Here is a 26,338-nt window from a genome sequence, read left to right as displayed (position 1 = left end):
ATCGTGAAGAAATAGAACTAAGCATTTAGTTAATCCACCATGGTATCACACTTTGACGGATCTCCATCAAGGAAAGACATGATTGTCCATAGTGGTTTATGCCGATTTCTGCTAATTTTATTTGATATTTCTCCCTTTTAAATTATTCACCTGACCACTTGCATCACTTTCCGATTATTGATTCCTTAAATGAGATAATGGAGCAACTTAACTCATCCCAATCCTCTATCAAACACTTATTTTATGCATTACATTGCCGACCCAAAACTAAGTGGCCATGCCTTCCCCTCACGCTTTAGTAAGTAATCTTTGGTGCTTTGTTATATTTTTGAATTTATAATAGGTAAGCATCAGATTCTGGGAACAATGCACATCAAATTATTTTTGTGCGATCTTAAAGAAGCAACATCTCATTTAGTTTAGCATGATATTGTCATGGCAACATTCCCAATATGCTGCTAATGACTGCCCTGGAAAGACACATGCATCTGAAATACATTTTGGTAAAAGTCTGATTGAGTAGTAGGTGAAATGGAGGACATGTGGGACATGTTGAACAAAGAGAAACATATCCAGTGAGAAACCTTGTTCAACACAAGCTTTGCTGTAGTTTTACAATGTTGTGGTAAAGAAATAATGGCAAGATGTTCTGATTGAACATGTCTGAACAGATGATGCATTAACAATGTAAATTGAGGTTGAAAATGGTGAAAATAAAATTATTTTTACATATTTTCTGGGCAGGAGGGGTGCATTAATCAGAATGTTTTACATTTGCTTCTGTGATTTTTTTTTTTAAAATTCATTTGCAGGATGTGGGCATTGTTGTCAAAGCCAGCATTTGTTCACTATCTCAATGAGGGAAGGAGAGGAATTGGTAAGTGGTCATTCAGGCTTCTGGGACAGTAAAATATCTAAACAGCCTGCTCGCAAGTTCTCTTTAAACTCCCGTGCTGTCCTGAATTGGAGATGTATTGCTGATTCTTCACACTCTCTGAGTCTAAACCTTGGAACTCCCTCCTCAATAGCTCAGGGGAGTAAGTGAAAATAAAAATGACCCTTAGTTTTTTTTTAACACTCCAATGCTATTTGTATTTAAAGTCCATGTGTAAAATTTAATTTTCAGGGCTTAACAGATAATTTGAAAGTAACAGATGGACAGAAACAATTTAAAAAGCAGACTCACTGTCACATCTTTGTGAATGGAGGGAATGGAAAGATATGGGTTATGTGCAGGTAGTTAAATGATGCAGGTAGTGCATGTTCAGCACAGGCATTGTGGACCAAAGGGCCTCTTCTTGTGCTGTACTGTTCTATGTTCTATTTTCTATGGATTCCTTCAGAGTACAGTTAATATTGGAGATGTAAGAAAAAGCGTTATTTCTAATTTTTGTAATTTTTCTGTCTTTTATTTCACTTCCTATTAATCCCAGTTTTTGTTCCTGTTTATTTTAGAATTTAGAGAGAGAATTTGTCCTCTGTTACTCATGTTGAGTTTTGATTGATTCAATGATGCTTTGTACCTAATGTACATGAGTTATGGCCTCCTCTGTACGTTTGGTACAGAGGAGAACGGAAGGTAGTCTGGTGGAATCCTTTATCAAAGGAATATTGGAGCTCTGAAATAATATTACCAAAATAAGCCCATTAAAATGACAGAAGAGATGCGTGAAATTGGGAAACATTTATCTGGTGGTAGAATTGACTGAAACACTAGCTGGGAGAGTGGAAGCATGAAATTGCTGAGTCCCGAGCTCTTTTTTGTTTTTGAAACAACCCTACCTGTAAATGCAACGGTGGGATCATTTAATGCACAGAAATGCACAGTGCTGTCACACCAACATTTAAATTCTCGTTATTCAGTCCTAGTTTTTCATATTTCTGGGGTATTATCATTGTCCTCACTTTATTCTATGAATGCTATTGTGCAACAGGCAGGTTATCCAATCAGCGTGTAACTTCGCCCACCGTAGTATGTTGCCAAAATATAGATAGATGGCATATCAAGCTGTGGCCTTGTAACTGTCTGGCAAATCACTTCAACAGATAAAAACCTATTTGGTCTGGACACCACATGTTGGCCTGTGTAACAGGAAAAATTATTCAAAGTGGCACTGAGTCCGACAATGAACAGAGCTATCAAGTTCATTTCACCTTCTGACTTTTCAATTAGATCTTGGCTCATCCATCTCTCTTCCTATTACCCAGGTTCATCCTTTCCTTACTAGCAGCGGACTTGTTGTATGGAAAGAACAAACTTGGGTAAAATAAAATGTCAATTGATTAATTTGCAACCTCTTTGGACAGTAAGTTCCACACTTACACGGTCCTTTATAAGATAAAGTGTTTTCTTATTTCAATCTATAATCTTAACACCCCACTTAATTTTCCTCTGGGTACAATACTGAATCCCTTAACCTTGTTAACAGCTTTGATTAGACTGATGTTTACCTTGGAAATGGTATAACACAGCATGATACAGAGACTTTAGGGATGACATGGTAAGAATAATTTAGAAGATTGAAAGGTGATCTGGCCCAGGTATGATCAGTGGCTAATATTATTTTGCTCAGTATGTGTACAGAATAAATACTTTACATTTCAGAACTCCTCTATTTATGCAAACAAGCCATCTGGATTTTGAATGAGAAATGCCAGCCTCATTGAAAAAATGTCCCCAAATCTCATTCCCCACGTCTTACATCAACAAATACACCCCAAAGCTCTATCATGCAGCAGAATATTTTCTGCTAAACTACTACTTTAATATCCTACAGTTTAGTTTCTTTATACATTTTTCCTGACTAATTTCACTTTCATTTTCCTCTACATTTCTTCAAAGTCTATTTACCTTTCAAGCTGCATGCATCATTAATAAAGCATCTGTAAAAATGTCTCTGTACATAAAGATTTCTGCTACAAAGAGATAATGTTCCTATCCAATATTTGTTGAGGCAGATGTCACATTAATTACATAGTACTATAAATATATCTCTCATATTTATAACCAGTACTTTTCTGAATAAACATTTTTTTCTCTCTTTAAAAATGTTTTCACACTAAGCCAAAAAGAATTTAAACACAGAGGAGGATGTCATTATTCAAGTACATTTGCCCTGAACTTTCACGCTAAGTTTGATTACATTTAAAATTTATGAGAGAATATCTTGTCTCTCAGTTAACATTATTCAATGATTTCTCAAAAAGTATTGCAGACTGTTATGAGTGGGATACTCTCACTAGTTCATTAACAAATGTTTCATTCATATCATACACACTGTTAAAGAAATCTCAGATTGCGCTTTTTTTTTAGTGTAATGGCAATGGGAACCAACGGAGAGATGGGAGTCATATTCTACACTTTTATAAATCATCGCAGGCTATTCAATGGATATTCCACCTTTGACATTGAGTTACGGCAGACCTTTTAAAAATGGGTCACTTCCATAAACTCATATGCTTTCCATTTATGGCCCTATGAAAGGAAACCAATGCTTCATTATCAATTATTACAAGGGCAATTTTTCACTGTAAATGGATTTTTGCAAGTTGTGCATTAAATCGTTATCAGAGCATTATCATTCTGTTCAATGCCAAAATGACATTTTATTGGCCAATGTAAGTGTTTTGATATAACATTAAAACGCAAGTCAGAAATTTCTTTATTTCCCTAAATCACTTAAGTTTTGAGGTTTCACCTAGTTGCAGCCAGGGGAACTATCCAAGTGATAGGTCAATATCCATTAACAAGTCTTGCACATGAATAGAAACTAATTAAAAGAATGGAGGAAATCAATTCTAGCTATAGCAATATTACTTCATATCAATGACCCCTCCTCTCTTCACTTCCCCCCAAAGACATTTAAATAGCGAAACAGCTAAATCTGAAAATTTACTTTTTGTTTGCTAGTTTATTAAATGCCAGATCTATTGTGACAATGTGAATATTCCATTGACATTTTATTCATTCATATCCGAGTATTAGGGTAAGCTTACTTTCGTAATATCCAATTGGTTATCAGAACTGTAAAATGTAATTACTTTTGAATCTGCAATATTCAAAGGTTTGCCCTGGAAATTCTGATATTGTAATTTTCAATCAATTTCCTTTTTAGAAAATCCAGTTGATCCTCTTGAAAGCTAAGGAATACAAACATCAATTAGATTATGGATCTCATACAAACAGGCACTGATAACAACAGGATGTTTGCTGATTTAATAAAAATTGAAAGTAAGTAATCAGATTTGTTACCAGTTCTTTATAATTGGACATCATACCAAAGAATAGAAACATTGATCTCCATATATAATTATATAGGTCACATGATTGATGAAGGGATTTTCTGTCCCTGTGATAGCATTCGACTTGGATAGAAACCTGCTTTATTGCCATTTTTATGTTGTAAAAATGAATACAGGGCTTTACAAGTACAGGAGGAGGTGAAGGAATGAATCGATTCACTACTGATTATTTAACTTAGCAACACACACCTGACAAACTCAAATGTGATTTCATTGATAATAACATAATGGGTTAATTCACTGCCAAAGGCAGGTTTTCGAATTGAAAACTCGCGGGTTGATTTAAAGACAATGATTGTCAGTCCTGTCAGCGTAATAATGGTTTTAAAATAACCTTGAATAAGGCGAACAAATTATTTCCTTCACCTCCTTACCTGCTTTAATAGAATGTTCAACAGCACCGTTTGGGTGAATCTCTCATAGTTGTTATGTACCTCCTAAATCCAATTTGTCACACTCACTCAATATACAATTGTGAAAATTGTGATGTTGAGCTAAAGAGGAAACTATAAAACCTAATAAATGAATTAGAACCACCTTATGCAGCATTTAACATTTTTCATGTCCGATGGCATTTAACAAAAAAGGGTTTTTAGTAATTGAGACTAATAAAATGAATACTAGGGCCTTTCAGTAGAAATTAGAGAAGGGCCAGACAAATATTAACAAATGACGACAAGCTTGTGCCATTCCGCATTAAATTTCCATTATAGATCTTCCCTTACTTGAAGTATTACTTCACTGGTTAGATGTACTGTACATAAACAATAAATTCAGCACCGGAATGATGCCATCTTAAATGGTAGATTGAGATGGAGCATATGTATCTATTAGAAACTGTGACATTGCAAAGCAGCAAGACCTGGAGAAACACGCAAACCATTTCACAGGATATATGCCATCGGTGGCTGACCTGTTATGTCGATACTATGAAGTCATCTTGGAGGGGATATGGTATTGATGGACAGTTAAATATTCCCCATTTAGATGTGTTTCCATATTCTTGGCATAAACTTATTACAAACTACATGTTTCTTCACAGCAATTTCTTCAAGCACTTAAACTAAGTAGGTTGGCAAATCAAAATATTGCCACCCTTTAATTAGACCTTTCCAGGGATATATACGAATATGGTGCTGATACTTTGAACGGTGGCAAAGGTAACTAAGAAAATAGCATTATAATACTGCTGTTTCCATGAGGCTAACCTCTACCACAGGGTCTGTACTTGACTTCTCTGAGCAGAGAAACACATTATGTACATTGATTCACAATTCGTGTCAAATATTTTGTTAAACTAATAACTATCACTTAAGCAGGGTTATCTGCCCTTGTTGTTTTTCATGATCCACCTTCCTCAGAATGGCCACTTCATCCTCAGGCTGGTGTCTGTACTTGTGAAACTCTTCCTTCATGGCAGAAAAAAAAGCATACGGGTCCTGACGAGAGTGTCTCTTCTTCTTTTGGAGGTAGAGAATGCCTTGGGGCTGGAGAACCTGAGATTCACTGGGCTGCTGGACCTGTGAGATTGGAAAACCTGACCAAAGAAAAAAAAAACAATAATTAGTCCTCACAATCTCTCAATGAGAACATTTGGGTTTGGGGGACCTTAACTACTTTGGAAAAAGAATTACCATTGATCTTTTTGCAGGAAAATATTTAGTCGGAATCTGAGGGGTAACTTTTTCACACAGAGGGTGGTGGGTGTATGGAACAAGTTGCCAGAGAAGGTGGTTGAGGCAGGGACTATCCTAACATTTGAGAAACAGTTAGACAGGTACATGTATTGGACAGGTTTGGAGGGATATGGACCAAACATGGGCAGGTGGGACTAGTGTAGCTGGGACATGTTGGCCGGTGTGGGCAAGTTGGGCCGAAGGGCCTGTTTCCACACTGTGTCACTCTATGAGTCAATGACTCTACAACTGCAGAGGGGCAGCACTAATTTAAAAAATAAATCTGCAGCACGATACTTCACTGCAGAAAACATCATTCTATTTCCCATACCCAGTCCTAAAACTGAATGATGAAAATATCGGTAGAAAATAGCCTCTTTAGTGAACACATTTTCTCACTCAGAAGGATACAAAGTGCTGGAGTAACTCAGCGGGTCAGGCAGCATCTCTGGAGAACATGGATAGGTGATGTTAGGAAAGAACTGCAGATGCTGGTTTAAATCGAATGTTGACACAAAATGCTGGAGTAACTCAGTGGTCAGGCAGCATTTCTTGAGAGAAGGAATGGGTGACGTTTCAGGTCGAGACCCTTCTTCAGACTGATGTCAGGGGAGGGGGCGGGACAAAGATGGAATGTAGTCGGAGACAGTAAGACTAGTGGGAGAACTGGGAAGGGGGAGGGGATAGAGAGGGAAAGCAAGGGCTGAAGTTAGAGGTCAATGTTCATACCACTGGGGTGTAAACTATCCAAGCGAAATATGAGGTGCTGTTCCTCCAATTTGTGCTGGGCCTCACTCTGACAATGAAGGAGGCCCAGGACAGAAAGGTCAGATTGGGAATGTGAGGAGTTGAAATGCTGAGCCACCTGGAGATCAGGTAGTTTAAGACAGACTGAGCGGAGGTGTTCAGCGAAACGATCGCCGAGCCTGCGCTTGGTCTCGCCGATGTAGAGAAGTTGACACCTGGAACAGCGGATACAGTAGATGAGGTTGGAGGAGGTGCAAGTGAACCTCTGCCTCACCTGGAAAGACAGTTTGGGTCCTTGGATGGAGTCGAGGGGGGACGTAAAGGGACAGTTGTTGCGTCTCCTGCGTTTGCTGGGGAAAGTACCTGGGGAGGAGGTGGTTTGGTTGGGAAGGGACGAACTGACCAGGGAGTTTTGGAGGGAAAGGTCTTTGCGGAAAGCAGAAAGGAGTGGAGATGGGAAGATGTGGCCAGTAGTGAGATCACGTTGGAGGTGGGGAAAATGTTGGAGGATTATATGTTGCATGCGACGGCTAATGGGGTGGAAGGTGAGGACAAGGGGGACTGTCCTAGTTACGAATGGGGGGAGTGGGAGCAAGAGCGGAACTGCGGGATGTCGAGGAGACCCCAGTGAGAGCCTCATCTATAATGGAAGCGGGGAACTCCCATTTCCTAAAGAATGAGGACATCTCCGATGCCTTGGTATGGAGCACTTCATCCTGGGCGCAGATGCACCATAGACGGAGGAATTGGGAGTAGGGGATAGTGTTTTTACAGGAAGCAGGGTGGGAAGAAGTGTAGTCAAGAAGAGTAGTTATATATATCTAGTGTTCATTGTGACCATTGAAACGTTATATTTGAAAATAAAATTTAAAAAACACTTTTAATCATCATTTGCAATCCACAAAAGCCCGAGGTCATCACTTTTCATGCATATAATAACTGTAGGTCTCTGGCCAGGTCTTAAAGTTGTTACATGCACTGCTCGAAGGTATCACAAAATGCTGGAGTAACTCAGCAGGTCAGGCAGCATCTAGGAGAGAGGGAATGGGTGACGTTTCGGGTCGAGACCCTTCTTCAGACTGAAGAACCCTTCTTCAGACTCGACCCGAAACGTCACCCATTCCCTCTCTCCTAGATGCTGCCTGACCTGTTGAGTTACTCCAGCATTTTGTGATACCTTTGATTTGTACCAGCATCTGCAGTTATTTTCCTACATTACATGCACTGCTGATACTGCTATCACTAATTCCATGTGGACGCAAAATTCACTTCAAAGTGGCCCAAAATTGGTAGGACAGCCCTTGACTGAAATCTCAACTGAGCCATATGTTGGTCTGCTTTGGCAGCGGTCAATAATTATAGTAGACATATTCACTTATTTTCTTTTCATTGAAAAAAAATTGACCTTTTTATGACCCTGAATGGTCTTATCAAAATCTCTGGCCAAGAGAGCAGAAAGAGGATGGAAAAAAAATATTTAGTACAGAAACTTTACATATGTAATAAAACATTCTCTGAGATACAGGGGTCAACGTTTTCTGTTGGATATCCGCTCTACCCAAACTAACAACAAAAGGAAGCCAATCTTTGGGGTCGGGACCTATTACTGTTTCAACACACAATGCTCACAATGAGCTCACCAGGAACTGGTAAATTAATAGAAGGTTTGAAAGAGCAATGATCTGGAGAGGGTCACATCTAGGAATGATCTATTTGTGAGGTAATAAAGGTCATTAAAGCTCCCCCTGGCCTTATAATAATCAATGACAGGCTTTCCTAAGCACACTGTAGTGGTCTCTTTAGAGAGCACTCTTTAGTTTTCTTATTGCCAAACACCAATGTCTGGAAATGCCTGATGGTCCCATAGATGTCAAAGAACCATGGATCAATTGATTTATCACATACTCTCAATCCTTTGCAAAAACACTTGAATAAAGTGCATCTCCTAACTCTGCACCAATCTTTTCTTAAATTTAATTTAGAACCTTTACAATTAAAATTATTTTCTTCTTATAATATTGAATAGTGAGTGACCGTGACAAAGTTCAACATCCGTTTCTCATTCTTTTTTACCCACCTGCAACTTCTGACTAGTTTGACCCACAAGCTCCTCCAACACCTCTCTGCCGTCATCCACCAGGTTAAGACCGCCTCTGTCCACACCTAACCAGCTGAGTCAGAGAATGATTTTTCCCTGGTCCATTACCTCAAGTGTTCCCAAGGATTCTTGGGCCTCCCCTACATCAACAAGCTGCCCATTGACAAAGTCATTTAAAAATGACACTTAACACACGCATACTGACAACCTAATCACCACCTGCACTGACTGCTTTTTGCATCTAAATTTCAACATTCAGAGTGAGATCAACAGATATTTCCTTCAATTAATTATAGGGAAGACCTTAGCTATTATCTTTAGTTCTTGCCAAATACTTTATTCTCTTCCTATTAATTCCAATGTTGTCACTGTTATTAGGGCTGTTACAGTGATTAAAAGAACACTAACTGAAAGCTATGAATGGCAATTTGAGATATATGTACACCTAAAAAATTTGCAAGTTAGTTATCAGCATTCTTTGAAATGCAACATTAATTTTTTTATACTAACTGGATTAGATAATGGGTTATAGTGTCAGGTAAAAGAATGCTATATAAATGGCCTAAGCGCTCTAAAGTAATAATAAATAGCATCTAAAATTAATGCTAAAGATATAAAGCACACAGTTAAACTATCTCTGAAGAACAACTTATGGAAGATGTGAATGCATTATTCATTCGCCTTCAGTCCTCTTAGAAGTTATCTAATGTCCGGCCCTGTTTCTGTTCATCAAATTTAGTTTAGTTTAGTTTAGTTTTGGTTTGGAGATACAGCACGGGAACAGGCCCTTCGGCCCACTGAGTCCATGCCGTCAGTGATCAACCCATACACTAGCACTATCCTACACACTAGGTACAATTTACAATCTTTGACGAAGCCAATTAACCTACAAACTTGTACGTCTTTGGAGGGTGGGAGGAAACTGGAGTACCCGGGGAAAACCCACTTGGTCGCGGAGAGAACGTACAAACTCCATACAGATAGTACCCATAGTCAGGATTGAACCCGGGTCTCTGGCGCTGTAAGATGGCAACTCTACCGCTGCGCCACCATGCCGCTGAGTCACTCACTGTTTTTTCGGTGTGGTTTTGTGGGGAGCTGGGTTGCCTTCTTGGGCTTTGTCACACGTTGATATCTCAGTCCTTCAAAGCTCTCAGGTACAGCAGCCTCACCATGTGTATCTGGAGGCCTCCTGCAAGAGCAAGAGAAACAAAAAAAAGGGATGGGGGAAAAATTCCACCTGTATCAGTTAATCTGACTTGCAATTACTTATCATCACTGAACAATAACTTGCGATAGTAAAACAACTACTTATTAAAATATGTTAACTATAGAATCTGAACCAAAATTCAACCATTTGTTTGGACAGACCAGATTTAAAATATTTAAAGCAGTGTAATATTACAGTCATGTTGCTTGAATGCAATTAGGTTTTTAAAGTGTTACAATTTTGTATTTTCTAGTCTCTTCATTCCCTTGGACCAGACTGATCATCCTATCCAATATAAAGCAAAGTGATGATACACTCCTAGTCCTTTCGGCTTTGCCTGATTATAAAAAGTAATTTGGCAGTGTAGAGGAATGATTTAATGAACGTTATGAAGAGATAGGTGAGAGGTTAAAGCAATGGACTCTGTACTCTGAACAGCCGGATTCAAATCCCATTTTGTATGCACGCAGTTATCAATGGAAATATCGTCTGCAAACATAAATATTTTTGTACAAAAAGAGTACTATTGCTTCATCCTCATAAGAGATGCCTGCCTTCTGATGGGTATCTTGGCCTAACAAAACAAAAACTGAGATCTAGAAGTCACCATGATTGGAACTGAAACATTAAATGTCAAACTCTACCTGGCAAATTGATGTCCAGATCACTGTGCACTCTGTCAGATGCTGGTTCTCTGTAAAGAGGAAGGAGCATGAAGGTGGAAAATGATCATGGTCAATTTTCAGGCATATGGAGTATGTATCCCATGTGTGAAGCCTGAAGTTCACCTTAAATTGGATTTTGGGCTTTGCATGGTTAATTTGGGCAAGTTTGCCATATACCTTTCATATACCTCCACGTTAAACTTGTCTTCTTTGCCTGCATGAAAATATACTTAAGTTGTCCATAAACAGAGGCTGTGAAACAGGGGTAATACAGGAAAGAATACGAAGAAGCTGTCACCTAAAATGGGAAAGATCCACTCTCGCTCCTCTGATTGGAACCGATTTCTGAACCAGTATTTACACGAGTAATGAATCATTTATTTAAAGTGGTTCCACAGGACACGGAGAAAAACACAGGTTAGATGTTTATCAAAGTCTACAGGAACCAGGCCCACTTCCCCTGAAATAGGTAAAAGGTGATATGATTTTCCTTTTTTTTTAAATCTGTATATTCCAAAAAATTCCAATTTTTAAACATTATAAATGATTGCACCAGGTGCTGGTATAATGAGTGCTGGTATAAACAAAATGAGTGCTGGTATAAACTATAAATCCCAATCCCTGGCTTCTTTCTGAAAATAAAATGTTCCTAGTTATGTGTTCATTTACATCCTTATGCTGTTTCTAATGATACAAAACCTTCTCACAGATGAGAGGATACAATTATGCCTCTGCCCCTGTCCCTGGTAGAAGGGCATTAGGTACATCTCTCTTAATTTCCCTTACATGTCCTCTCTCTGAAGTCATAGAGCCTGCTGTATGGCAACACATGTATGATTCTACAGCACACAAGTCAAAACACTTGCGGTCATTGATGGAGTATTCATATTTTTAGCAATTTGCTTGGGGTTGGATCAAAGAAAGTAGTGGAGATTACTTAAAGTAGTTTTGATCATATATCACCCTAACATTATTGCACTAAACTAAACAGTGATCATAGGTTAACAGGCCAGGAGTTAAGTTAACAATGCAGAAAAAAGCATTGCACAATGCAGGCCAACTCCAATTTTGCCACCAACTTTAATAGATCTACCCAGAATTCATTCATATCACCGATATTACAAACACTAAACTATTTTATTTCATTTGCTAAAGGAGATTTTTTTAAATTTCCCAATCATCAAGTAAATATAAATTAAAAATATATGTGGGTAACAACATTTCATTAAATGGACAGTTATTTTATTCACTACAAAGTGCCTATAATTAAAGCCATGATGGTTAGTGGTGCTGAGATAGGCACTTCCAACAGTAAACTAACTTAAGCTCTGTTGCCAAAGCCACTGCAATAATATTACCATATTACAAACTTCTAGATGGTACAGGAAGATTTCAAGTGTTTAGGGTCGTGCATGATGATCCAATGTTTCTCACCACCCCTCACAGTGCAATTTCCAATGTTCAACACCAGCCTCGTATCTCACAAACTTGTCTGCCGTTTTGTACTTTGCCTCCCATTGCTTTGACCTCTTCACTCTCCCCCTCACCTCCTTACTCATCCCACACTTAAGACCTCGTCCCTTCGTTTGCCCTTTTCTTGGTCCAACTGTCTTAATTGATCTGAATACAGACTATCGTGGGGAGAAACAGTCTTGGTGTTAAATGCATGAGTATCTGCTGCTGGTTGTATAGGTCACACCCATGGTTCCATTTTGAACCATATGCAGAGAGCTGAGAACCACCACCACCTATCGCCAGACATACTTGTGGTATTTCCCCATGTCACCAACGGCACCATAAAACTTTGGCGAGTAAATGTAACTGAATATATTTGCTTTTGAGTTTCTTATGTTTTCTGCTTTGTTTTGATTTTCCGCCTAACCAAAGCATTATTGAATGCACAATTAATGACTTTGTGAAAAAATATTTTCAGTAGTTTTAAACCAGTAGTGTGGAATCACATGGAATGAGAAAGTGTGGGCTTTGCTGATGAGTCTTTATACTGAACAACCCCACAATACAGAATTTATCGTGTCCAAATGGTCGCGATAGTGTTTATATCTACTCAAGACTCCCCCATTCCAGTTTCATCCAAACATGTCACTATTTATTTATTTCTCCATCATGTGCACCCAGCTTTCTCTTAAATATATTTGTCCTGTTCACCTCAACCCCACCATTCAACCATTGTGAGTACATTAAGTTCTCCCGATTCTCCAGATTTATTGGAGACTACCTCAAAATCATGGCTTGAGGTGAAAAACTGAGGTCAACTTTAATTTTTAGATGACAGACTGAGCAAACTGCATTGACTGGCTGGCTGCAGTGACCCTGTGGTTTTAGGGTCAAATGCTCAGAAATTTGACAGGAATGCTGCAAAGCATCAAGAACATGGACTGCTGGATGAGAGCTCTTGGAAGCAAATCTAGTGCGTGGAGAGGACTGGGGAGAGGTTCTAATCATGGAGGTTCAGGTTCCTGAATTGGTAGCCACCAGAACTTTGAATTATATTCGATCACTGCTATAGAAAGGGTGTCGTTAAACTGGAAAGGATGCAGAAAAGATTCACCAGAATGTTACCTGGACTCGAGGGTTTGAGATATAAGGAAAGGTTGGGACTTTTTTCCCTGGAGAATAGAAGGTTGAGAGATAAGCTGATAGAGGTATACAAAATGATGAGAGACAATGATAAGGAGAATGGTCAGAGTTTTTCCAGAAGGGTAGAGGAGACCAGAACCAGTGGATAGGTTTAAGATGGAGGGGAAAGATTTAGAAAGAGGACAATTTCTGCACACAGAGGATGTGTGGAAACACATATAGAATGAGCTGCCATAGCAAGCTGCCGAGGCGGGTACAACGGTGATATTTAAAAGGCATCGAGGCAGGTACATCAATAGGAAAGGTTAAAGGGATATGGACCATAAATACAAGCAATTCAGACTAGCTCATTTTTAAAACCTGTTTGGCATGGATGAGTTGGGACAAAATGGGGATATTTTCATGCTATGTGAATCCATGATCTGTTTTAAATAGGTGAAGGCTTTGGATAAAAAGCTATTGATATAAACCAACTAGTAAAGCTACTGACCCAAAGTTGAAGCACTACAATCCTTTAATAATCAGAAGGCAATTAAGAAGAACCTCTCTGAATGAAAGTCAAAGATGATCCTAAAACCAAAGGAAGAATCGTTATTCCTGAGTTAACCAGAGCCTCAGAACTACACTGATATTCGGAGAGTTGGTTACCCAGTTCCCTCTTTGGTTGAAGGATATCACATTTCAAGAAGGAGGTGGAAGAAATACTCAAGAAAGAAGAGTATATCACACTAAAAAAAATGACATAAATTCAAAAGAATAAATGCTGAAAAAAAAGTTCTCTATATTTCTGTACCGAATATTATCTTTATAGTTTGCGTGTGTAATTTTGTTGTGTTACATGCAGGTTGTAGAGCTAGGATTGGATGGATTATATCAGATTCCATGGGTTTCCTGCCTGGCATTTTGGATTCTAACTCGAAGGGCCGAATGGCCTACTCCTGCACCTATTTTCTATGTTTCTATGTTTCTAACTTACCTCAGTGTCTCCACATTAATCCACACAGTGCTCTCGCTCTTTGAAGTAATAAGTAATGAAAACATTGCTCATTGGAGCAAGGGTGAAATGGGCCATTTGCTAAAAACACAAAAGTTGCTCATACCAATTAGCCAGCCCATTCTACAATACACCTGATTTTCATTCCCACGTCTGAGTTTTATATCAAAACCAGCCATGGTGTAAAAAGCAGCTGATTGACTATTATCGCAAACTGCATCACTTGGGAAGGACAATTGCTTCTTCCAGAATCCGTTCTTGTTCAAAAGTTTTATCTGATTGCATATAAGTTGATTCTTTGCTATAAATGCAATGTTTAGCTGATAGTTGGGTATTCCCAGCATAATGCAAACAGCCCAGTGAATGCTCTGGCAGTTAAACTGGAGAAATTGAGAGCTTTTGTTTAATTTAAGTTATTATATTTCCATTTTTTTATGGCTTGTCTTTCAAGGGATTACAAGAAAATGAGATGCAAGTTTATGTTAACAATCTTCGAGTTTGTTTACTGGAGCCAGTGAAACCTGATATTTGATTCCTGTGATGTATGGAACATTGTGCCAAACTTCTGATCAGGTTTCCGGGATTGAGAGTGCACTTGGAAATCTCCTTAGGAAAAACTGTTTGCGTATGTTGACTGGCTGAATTTTAGCGTGGGAGTCTTAGGAGATGGATGAATAAGCAAACTTTGCCACTGAGTGACTGGGTCCAGTTCCGCTGTCACATCTGTTTACAGAAGCTCACAAACCAGGTAGGGCTGTTAGTGGGTGGGACAAGGGGGAGGTGGTGGTGGTAGGGGAGGACATAGGCAAGTGGGGCATCAGTGAAGTGATAGGTTGGGTGTCACCACTAGCCAACTGTGAGCACTTCACCTACAGGGATGTTACAGAGGAGCATGGGCAGATACCTGAATGGAGTTTGCCAACCCTGCCTCTCAGCAAGGAATGCCAAGTGCTGTGGAGGAACCTAAAGAGGAGGAAAAGAAATTTTGTGAAGCAATAAATGTAAGTAAATGGAGAAGAGCACTTACAACACACAATTCATCAAATATTAGGCTGGATCATGCTCGATCTGACCCGCTCCCTGCACTCGACCTTCCTACCAGCCCTATTGCCAGTCTTACCTGTTGCGAGACAGTCAAATGACAAGAGGCCACAGTTCCACAGCCATCTTGCAAAGTGATGAGCAGGTCTCCAGCTACCTCATCCTAAAAGGCTGCACTCAATCCCCCACCCCACACTAGCCCAGCTCACACCACCATGCTCTTAAATGTTGAAATTGGTTTAAATAATTTAAAATATATATATTTTATAAAAACATTAAAAAGACTGGAAGCTGGTGTCAATTAATTCAAACTCAAACATATAGCGAATAAAAGAAAAAAAATTAAAATCACCTGTGAACATCTCTTTTAGTGATGGCTATTGAGATGGCTATATAGAGTCACTCTATTGAGATGAAGTGTGTCTCAAGCCTCAGTTCAGGACATTGTGGACCACCCCTACACTCAGTGCCCTGTAACAGAAAGAGAGGCCATCTGGCCTCCCATGTATTCCGTTCTTCCCGATCGCAATGCAGTGTTTGGGGGGTAGTTCAGAACACTCTGACGCGCAGACTGCTGTTAGCCACCATTTTTCTACAGGGTTACTCACTAAATATTAGCAGGAGCTGGCTCATTACCTTTGCTGTCTGGCGGATCTGACGTTTAAACGGACAAGCTATTGGCGAGGTGTTACAATAGGCTTGCAGCTTACCCTATGTCCAATGGTTAATCTTGTGCTAAACTTTTGGCTAAGGGGCACACGACCAGCATTGTCCCAATATGTCCTCATCTGCTCTTCTTAATGGAATTTACAATTACAAATTGGGAGATTAAATAGAACATCTTCACTGCAGGATTCATGGAGTTTTTCCTGACATTTCAGTCTATCTCACATATAATAGGATAAGCCCAAAATTAATCAAAAATTCAAATCCACATAACTGTACTCAGAATTTATCATTAAAACACATCTCGTTAACAGAATAACATATAATATGATACAATTCTTGGGCAATTCCCAGCTTGATGTTTTGCTGAGTGCTGCTGTCATGGCAATTAGTAATGACATTATTTTTTTAAATTAAAGATAAAGAAATGATATATTTTTAATTAGAAGTATTTAAAGATTGTTTTGTTTTAAATGAAAGATTTTCAGAATACTTTAAAATACCATACTCTATCTTAAATATCACACAAGCAGGAAAATAAAACCCCCAAAACAGATGCTGGAAATCCAGGACAGGGGAAGTGCTGGAAATATTCAACAGATCAGGAAAGATCTGTGGAGAGAGAAACAGAGATAATGTTCCAGGTCGATGACACTTGCTATCTGACCCGTTTTGAGTATTTCCAGCATTTTATGTTTTTACATGATTTCAAAAAGTTATTTTGTTTCCAATATCCAGCATCTGTAGAGCTTTGTTTGGAAATATTCCACTTCAATGTTGTTTAAAATTAGCTGTAGCAAACTGAGTAAATTGTTATGCCATAAGTAAACTTGAATGTTTTGGATATGAATGCAAGGAGATGTGATGGTGGGGCAGTGGACGAAACTACAGGGTAAATAGGATGTTGTAAAAGAAGGTTGAATTGAAGCCACTCCAAACCAATTAGAGGTTAAATTCATCCTTGGTCATTTGCATCAAATGCACACTGTAGTAGTGACGCCACATTGCAATCCACTTCTGAAGTTCGTTTGCATTGACTTCAAAGAGACAAATCGTGGAAATGGAAAACAAGCTGTTATATTATCTATTTAGTATTATTCAAGCTGTGGACCAGGTTCTAGTCTTGAGGTTAGGGAGTAATTGTAATCTAATTCACTGGACGTGGTAGACCAAGTCATTACCTACAACTGTTCAAAGGGAGCGAACTAGATGGGAAGCAGGTAAACCGGCATTATGTTTAAACATGTTACTATTGCCCAGACATTGCGCAGTTCAGAAATGCTTCATCCCACACACTAATTCTCTTTATATGCAAGCTTGACAACTCTAGATCTCAGTGATATCTCCAAAAATTAGAGTTTGAAATTTGATACAGCTTGATAAGAGTTGGGCTTCTGTGGTATTAGCCTCCAGAAACAATTTCCCATTGGTGTGTATACATGAGTTAAGAGAAAATACATGAAGCACAACATCCATGAGTAACATTTATCATGCGTGCCAATTTTTTGTTATTGATTGTGTAGTTCACATCCTATCACCAATCTTATTGCATCTAATCTATCAATGTCTAGTGGCCTCCCCTTATACTAGTATGTACAAATGAAAATACATCAAAATAGGCATCTTGAAAGGTAGATCTATTAATAAACAAGAGAATTATGGAGTTGAAATTTCAGCTACATTATAATTGTTAGACATAATGTAGAAAAAAAGCATTAATAATTAAAATAAATAAAATATGGGACAGGCCAAACAGAAGAAAACTCACCTATATTAAATATTTTCTCTGCAACGCATTTAATCAAGTAATATATATTGCAAAGAATATATTTAGAAGAAAAATTCTGTTTGCCATTTAAAACACGACATTAATTCTTGCTCAATCATTTAAGACTGTTATTTGAAGTTGTAAATTGTCATAAGCCTTTAGCAAGTAGTCCAATTGTGATGTTAATGAATCCTTAAGAGATCATATCATTTTGTTTAGGTCACCTGGGTGAAGGCAATAGGAAAAATACAATCTGTAACTAATGGTAACAGACACTACATCAAAGAAAATCATGTCCTGAAAAACATGTGATTTATCATTTAAGGATTGTGTTTAATAGGGTTTATTTGCTGGCATTGGTACCCAATTGTTCTTTTTACCCAATAGGACTGAATCCAACCAAGAATAATGAGGTGAATAGTTCCTCTTTAAAACTGTAAGATCTGTGAGCATGAAGGTACATGAATAAACCCAGATGAATAATTACACCAAGCAGTGCAAAACTCTTTTACACAGCACTATTTTGTGTTGTACTTTTTATAGCTGTCATAGTCTTAGGAAGAGCAATTAGGGAATGTCAATGTCTTAGGTACCTTGAGCCAGCAGCACCAAAACTGTGATAATCTATGAAAAATGAGGGGTAGATTGAGGCAGTGACATGATAGTTCTGCTCTGCATCGGGACTTTTCAAATCTTGAATGGGATCGACTGATGCATTTATGGATTCTTCGCAGCTGTATCAATTTTTAAACTTACTAAGCATCAAAGTGTTGTACAAATGACAACAAAAGTTTATTTCCACACTCCCCTTTCCTCTACATGCAAAACGGTATTTATATTTCTTTTTAGATGAGGCGTTTATTTATCCAAGCCATGATCACGGTGAATGGCGGTGCTGGCTCGAAGGACCGAATGGCCTACTCCTGCACCTATTGTCTATTGACTATTGAATCTTATCAGCATCAGAACCATAACTGGGTTCAGTTACAGGAGACATTGAGTATTCAATGGAACCTTAATCTGTTCGATTTACGTCACATTTGTTTTCGTTTAAGACTATAAGACATAGGAGCAGAATATGACCATTCGGCCCATTCTGCTCCATCATTCGATCATTTTCTCTCTTAACCACATTCTCCTACCTATCAATCTCCACTTTATAAATACCCATTTACGGCCACCACCATTGTCTGTGGCAATTAATTCGACAGATTCACCACCCTTTGGCTAAATAAATTCCTCGTCATCTCCATTCTAAAGCTATGTCCTTTTATTTTGAGGCTGTGCCCTCTGGTCCTTGACTCTACCACTACTGGAAATATCCTCCCATTTTCACTCTATCTAGGCCTATTTAACTTAATTTAATTTAAGTGTACTATTTTAATTTTATTAAACCTAGTTTCTCACGAGTCTTACCCAATGGATAATTTATCATAAATGGATAATTTATCATAAATGGATTTGAATGTCTCTCAATGTTAAGCCCACATTCTGGGCCAAAGTTTGTCTTTAAAACGTCAGGGGTCTGTGAGAGAAAACTGGTTATTATTGGTTCTTTTGCTTTCACTCAGAAGATATTCGTGAGGTTTAGACTTTAGTAACTAACTATATAAACCTGCAAGAAGTGACTTTAAAAGTGAGAAGCTTGAGTCCCCGTTGCCCACTTCCAATGGCTTAAGCAGGAGAATGGGATGGGGATGAGGAGAGTAACAATTTATGGCCACACATTCTTCACTTAGCATTTTACGTGAGTGTTTAACATGTCCCTACAAAAATGGTCAAATTTCATCTCATGTGCATGTCCCCTGCTCACTTCATTATTCGCCTCAATAGTGCTTTTGCTTGCTTCATGAACGTCCTCACTGTTTCCAAGAACTATTAGTATTCCTGCAACCCAGCAAATTAAACTTCTTTTAATTTCTGTAGGTGTCCAAAAGGAGGATATACTCTAACATTCTTGAGTGTGCTTTTCAAGGTGAAGGATGACAGTGCCGAGGGCAAGTAATCATTCAGCATCTGAGCTGACAGATTCATGTTTCACCATGTAGAAGCAATGTAGGGTTGCTTCCACTCTATCATGAGAGACAAGCCTCCCGATAGCACCTGCTATCCTATATTAATGGTACTTCCACAACCTGCTCCTTCAATCCCCCAGCACAAATCTGTCAAGGAAAATGGTAAACTGCATACCAACTCCCTGACTTCGCAATGAAGTAATTTTCCAATGCAGACTCTGCAAAAGATAACTCCAGTTTAAACCTGTGGCTGCGAAACTGGGTAGAAACTTCATTGCTCACTGGCATAGGTCCAGAGAGGAGTGTACATCAATGTAGCAGATAATTACATCCATGGAAAGCAAAACATTATCCTTCCGTGCAGCTTATTATAGAGCACATTCTCCACCCTTCTTTCTTATTGAGGAATAGTGAAGGAAACCAAAATGGGAATGAGAAATCTAAATAAAGTAAGGGAAAAATTAGACCGAGAGTGAGAATGACTACAATTGTATAAGAAATTCCAGTTTTCACATGCCAGAAATGTTCTTATTTTACACAGATTAATGAATTTTCTGTCATTTAATTTGGGTTCAATGAATGGATTTCTTGTACCACTATCTACAGATAGTACCTCGCTTTGCTTCTGCACACCATACTGTTCAAATTTAATGAAAAAACAAAACAGAATGGGAAATCAACGCCTGATCATGTAGGTCACTAATTTTCCATATCGATCACTAAGTCTACTATTGTCTCTCAGATCCATTGGGCACCTGATGGTTCAATACATGGAGGAGCCTGAGGGGTGCAGTGTCATCAAATGGGTTAAATGGCATAATTCTGCTCCTATGTCTTATGGCCTAACATGTCCGAACAGATTTCAGATGAGCTTCGGAAACTTGGCTTTATGAGCAACTCTCCCACAGGCACTCCAATATACAGTTCTCTCAAGAACTACACTCAACCTCATCTCATCTTATGACCTTCATCTGCCCTTCATTTACTGATCGACAAGCTCCAACTGCAACTGGGAACACACTAACCCCTGACCTGAACACCAATGCCCACTCCGGTGTATTGACTTACAGAGTCATAGAGCTGTACAGCACAGAAACAGGCCTTTTGTCCCACATTGTCCATGCTGACCAAGTTGGCATTTTGGGCTAGTCCCGTTTGCCTGCATTTGGTGCATATTCCTCTAAACCCTTCCTATCCATATATCTGTCCAAATGTCATTTAAAAGTCATTTCTTTGATGAGCAATTTCAGCTTCAAGGCAGGGATTGGTCCAGAAGATGTTGTCGCATGCAGTAGATATGATCTTCTATTTGTTTGACCAACCACTTGCTGACTACTGATCCGTGGCAGATTGCATTGAACCTCTCCCAGGAACTGAGCTGTCTAACTGGAAAGCCGAGTTCCACCCCATCACTTCACCATTCCTGACAGCCAACGTTCATCCCACTTGCCTATCAACCCCTCTGCCAACCTACTAGCACTGAACTTACCTTTCCAATCCTGATCCTCCACAATCTCCCACCATCCCTGACCCTCTGTCCTCTTATAACCCCAAGCCTGCTACCTGACCCTAACTCTAAAACCAGCTGAATTCCTCGTGCAAGATCTGATTAGTGTCTTGAGAACGCAAGAAAATAGAAGCAGGAGTAGGCCAATAGGCATCTCAAGCCTGCTCTGCCACTCAATATCATCATGTCTAATCCATGCTGCCCTCAACTCTTCAACAGTATCAGTTCCCATGGCCCTCAACTGCTTGATGTATCAAATATTTATTGATCTCCACCTTAAATATTTTTAATGATCACTATCCACAGGGGCAAAGACTTCTGGAAATTCTCTACCCACTGAGAGAAGAAATGTATATGTACCTCAGTTAGATTTTAGACTTTAGGGATACTGCGTGGAAACAGGCCCTTCGGCCCATCGAGTCTGCGCCGACCAGCGATCACAAAGAAAACATCTCTCATCCTGCTACAAAGCATCTATTTATTGGTATTAAATATGTCCCCTTCCAATTTCTTGGCTATATGGTTACAAAATGTCTTGTTCCTACTGCTGCAGTGCACAATTAGTGCCCCGAATTGAGCAGATAAATGGCTTAATCAGAGGTGATTCTTTTTCTATATTTTCTCTTGCTCAGAACAGAAATGTGCATTTACGGCAAAATGACTTCAGGATACAGCACCACAACATCATGTTCACTGTTCATGATAAATCATGGTGAAAGCAATCTTTTATTGTGTCAAATGTACTAATTAATGAGGAACTGATAAATGGCTGCAAGTGGGGAAGGGAATGTATTGAAGTTCTATCTTCAAGGCCTGAATTAAATATGTGCAGCCTGGACGTGATCAATGGGCACGCCGAAGGATATGTTGTCACTATGACTAAATTCTCATGGCTACCTGCCCCGAGACGGAAAATCAAACATCGCCGATGCCATTTAATGTTCTCTCAGAGACATACTGTATCAGACGGTCAATGCAAGAATAGCTATTTGGCCTTTTGTGTCTCCTCCATCGTTCAGCAAGATCATGGCCGAACTTTTACTTCAATGCTACCTTCCTGCAGTAATCAAAAATCCTTTGATTTCCCTAATATGCCTGAATCTACCAACCTGTGCCTCGATACAGTCAGTGACTAAGCTTTCACTGCTCTTTTATGTAGATAATTGTAAGGATTGACTAAATTCTGGATGAAGAGATTCAGTGTCCTTTCAGTCTGGAAGCTCCGAGCCCTTACGTTGAGATTCTGACCCTTGTTTCTGGACACCGCACTATCCCAGGATCTATCTTACAAAGTCTAAAGGAAATGTGTTCATTACAATAGGGTCATCTCTTATTCTTCTAAACTCTGGAGAGCACAGGCCCAGTCTATTTATTCCTCCATGGGATAAAGCTTACCATTCCAGAAATCAACTTTGTGAGCCTTTGTTTAATCACCTCTTTTGTAAGTACATCAGTTCTCAGGTAAGGAGACCAGATGTGTAAATGATATTCAAAGGGGCTGATATTTTTGCATTAAAACATTTTACTCTTCTGCTCGACCTGAAACGTCACCCATTCCTTTTCTCCAGAGATGCTGCCTGCCCCGCTGAGTTACTTCAGCATTTTGTGTCTACCTTCAATTTAAACCAGCTTCTGCAGTTCTTTCCTACTTACTCTTGAGCTCAAATCCACTTGCCTTAAAGAACATATCACCTGAGTTCTAGGTTATCATATCATATCATATCATATCATATCATATCATATATCTACAGCCGGAAACAGGCCTTTTCGGCCCTCCAAGTCCGTGCCGCCCAGCGATCCCCGTACATTAACACTATCCTACACCCACTAGGGACAATTTTTACATTTACCCAGCCAATTAACCTACATACCTGTACGTCTTTGGAGTGTGGGAGGAAACCGAAGATCTCGGAGAAAACCCACGCAGGTCACGGGGAGAACGTACAAACTCCTTGCAGTGCAGCACCCGTAGTCAGGATCGAACCTGTGTCTCCGGCGGTGCATTCGCTGTAAAGCAGCAACTCTACCGCTGCGCTACCGTGCTCCCTATGTCTGCATGTTAACGTCAGTGAAGTACTTGGAGACTCAAGTATCTCAAATTGCCAGCATCGATCAATCTTTAGACTTTAGACTTTAGAGATACAGTGCAGAAACAGGCCCTTCGGTCCACGGAGTCAGCATCGAACAGCGATCACCCCATACACCAGCAACATCCTATATCCTACGGACAATTTATAATCTTACCAAAGCCAATTAACCTACAAACCTGTATGTGTTTGGAGTGTGGGAGGAAACTGGAGCACCTGGAGAAACCCCACACAGTCACAGGGAGAACGTGCAAACTCCATACAGACAGTGCCCATAGTCAGGATCGAACCCGGGTCTCTGGAGCTGTAAGGGAACAACCCAATCGCTTCCCATTTTAAAAAAGTATACTTTTCTACTTTCTTACTAAAATGGATAATCTCACATTTCCCACACTGCATTCTATCTGCCATTTCCTTGTACATTCACTTAGCATCTTTATATCTCCCTGAAGCATCTCTGTATCCTTCTCAAAACCTATACCAGCACCTGGCTCAGCACTATCAGACAACTCAGATATATTAAACATGGTCCTTATATCCAATTCACTGAAGCAGTTTTGAGCAGCAGAGGCCTCAGCACTAATCCTTGCAGCCTCCCCCACTAATCACGGTCTTCCAACATGGAAATGATTTGTTTATCCCAATCCTTGGTTTTCTCTTCAACAGCCAACCTTCTTCACTTCATGCAAGAAAATACTCCAGTTCCATGAGTTCTAATTGTTAAATAATGTTATTTATGACATCTTATTGAAGTCTTTCTAAAGGTGCAAATACACCACATCTACAGATTCTCCCGTATCTATTCCATAAATTACAAATCAGATAAATTCTAACAAATTTGTCAAGTTATTCTTCCATTTCATAAATCCATGTTGACTCTGAATATTCTATGATTTTCTAATTGCATTCTTAACATTTAAAAACAATATATTGTTCCTTAAATGTTCCGTACAAATGACGTAAGGCCCTGTGGTCAATGATTCTCCATTAATTTTCTCTCCTTTCTTTGATTATGGGGTTATATTTGCTATCTTCTAATCTTTCGGCACTGTTCCAGAATCTGTAGAAATGATAACCACTGATTCCATTAACTCCATTGTCACCTCTTTCTCAGGTCTCAGGTTCTGGAGTTTTATTAAGCCCCAGCGTTATTGATTTTTCCAATAACATTTTTTGACAAATGCTACTTTCCACCAGCTCTTCTTTCAAAAAAGACTGTTGTCTTTCACAATTTCTAGGAGGTTTCTTGAGTCTTCTATGAAGACTTACACAAAATATTTGTTTATGTTTTCTGCTGCATCCTTATTCCTTGATGTAACTTCTTCCAATCTCACTTTGTCAATGAACCGCATTAATTTATCTTCACATATCGATTGAACCTCTCATGGTCTCTTTATACGCCTCTCACCAGAATGCTCTTATATTTCCTGATAGAATAGTAGAAGCTGAATGCTGCTGCTTGACCAGTGCTGGGAAAACCAACCGCAGTTATCAATGGAAGTGTTGGTGGGGTGGGTATTGATATCTCTGTCAATCTTTTGCATCCCTACAGCATGAATGTACTTTGAGATGCATTTTCCCAAAGCATTTCACTAGTCTACAACCCATGTCTCTCTTCATTCCTTTCATTAGCAGCTTGAAAGTATAAAAAAGCTGCACACAACAATATGAAAACCACTATTTGTTACTTCTCCCTAATTGGGAAATGGGACACGGAGATGGTCAATTGAACCTGATGCATTGGAGGAAATGCTGCCTTGGCTGTCTTTTCTCTCTCTCATTGAAGCCTTGTGCTCACACACTCTGAAGATCTTACAGCAGCCAATACTCAACTTTAACATTAATTGTTAACAGTTCTTTTCCTATTTTTTTCTGTGCAGCACATAAAGACTTTCCGTTAGCCAAGGAGCTGAAAGTGAACAGTGCCAATATGGACACACCATCATGATTTATAGATTGGTGTTCTACTTGGCTGGAAGGGTCTGAGTACAGAAAATTAACTAACACCAGAAGCTAAGTAATTGGTGAAAAAGATGGGGGATGAAATCTCAAAAGATGTAGCACACAGAACAGTAAAACTACTGCTTGGCACTGGTTCCATGACTCAGTACCTGTTTCCCTATTAAAAGAGGCCAATCATGTGAAATAAAGAGGCTATGTAGACATCAGTCCATGCCCAAAGGTTAGGTGGCCTCAATTTCTCACGCCTATACGATGTTAAGACTACCAATGTTATGTTAAGGGTGTTCCTGCACTATTAATACAAGGCAAGGATGGCCGATATTACTCCCATTTGTGGATATCCAAATAGATCAACTTGTTATGCTCTGTCATCCAGAAGACCACTGACATTCACCACTCAACTTATATGTGAAGGTAAGCCCCTCTGTCAATACACTAAATAGCAGCCACCTGTTGAACCTTACTCCAGAAACAGGTAATGCATGCTAAAGGGAAGAGAAAAACAACAAGAGTAGAAAAATGGCCTGTTATAGAGAGACCTGCCAATCACATAACATCAGGTTTACTAACCAATGATCTGTGTTATGAACCACACTTTTTATTATTTTAAAGCTTTTGAAAATTTCAAGAAAATGTAACTATTTATGCATCACCTTTTATGACTAAGTTTGGATCAAACACAATGCTTAGAGTTCAGTCATTAATTACCAACAGGGAAGGAACAGTATTTACAATACCCAGAAGTTGAATCTGTTGGTATTGAAAGGATATTTGGCTGGATTCAAACTAATTGCACTCATTCATTTGTTAGCTAGCAAAGGAGAGAATGGTGCTTGTACATTTATTTGTACAGTTCATTCTTCTTCACAAAACTATCAGATACATCGTACATCTCCAGTGCCAGCAGTAAAGATGTACAATTGAACAAATGAAATATAAAGACAAAGCATGCCATCAGTTGCCACACATGCAATTAAACAAAAAAATCAGTGCTAGTAACAA

At 39.1% G+C, this 26,338-nt stretch overlaps 1 protein-coding gene across 2 annotated transcripts in view; it reads right to left on the bottom strand.

Moving 5' to 3' along the window:
• Window positions 1-5,728: 5,728 nt before the first annotated feature.
• The window catches only part of igsf9bb (immunoglobulin superfamily, member 9Bb), a 530,429-nt gene continuing 509,819 nt past the window's right edge, over window positions 5,729-26,338 (bottom strand). For both annotated transcript variants that reach the window (XM_078426548.1, XM_078426549.1), the window contains exons 19-21: window positions 15,195-15,253; window positions 9,894-10,015; window positions 5,729-5,839 (exon numbers count right to left, since the gene is read on the bottom strand). In XM_078426548.1, coding sequence (XP_078282674.1) covers window positions 9,960-10,015; window positions 15,195-15,253 — 115 coding nt within the window. In that variant the 3' untranslated portion in view covers window positions 5,729-5,839; window positions 9,894-9,959. The remainder of the gene's footprint in view (window positions 5,840-9,893; window positions 10,016-15,194; window positions 15,254-26,338) is intronic.

The sequence above is a fragment of the Rhinoraja longicauda genome, chromosome 32, assembly GCF_053455715.1.
Source record: "Rhinoraja longicauda isolate Sanriku21f chromosome 32, sRhiLon1.1, whole genome shotgun sequence".
Lineage (NCBI taxonomy): Eukaryota > Metazoa > Chordata > Chondrichthyes > Rajiformes > Arhynchobatidae > Rhinoraja > Rhinoraja longicauda.
Note: the sequence above shows the minus strand (reverse complement) of the source record. Positions and strands in the feature narration are given on the sequence as shown.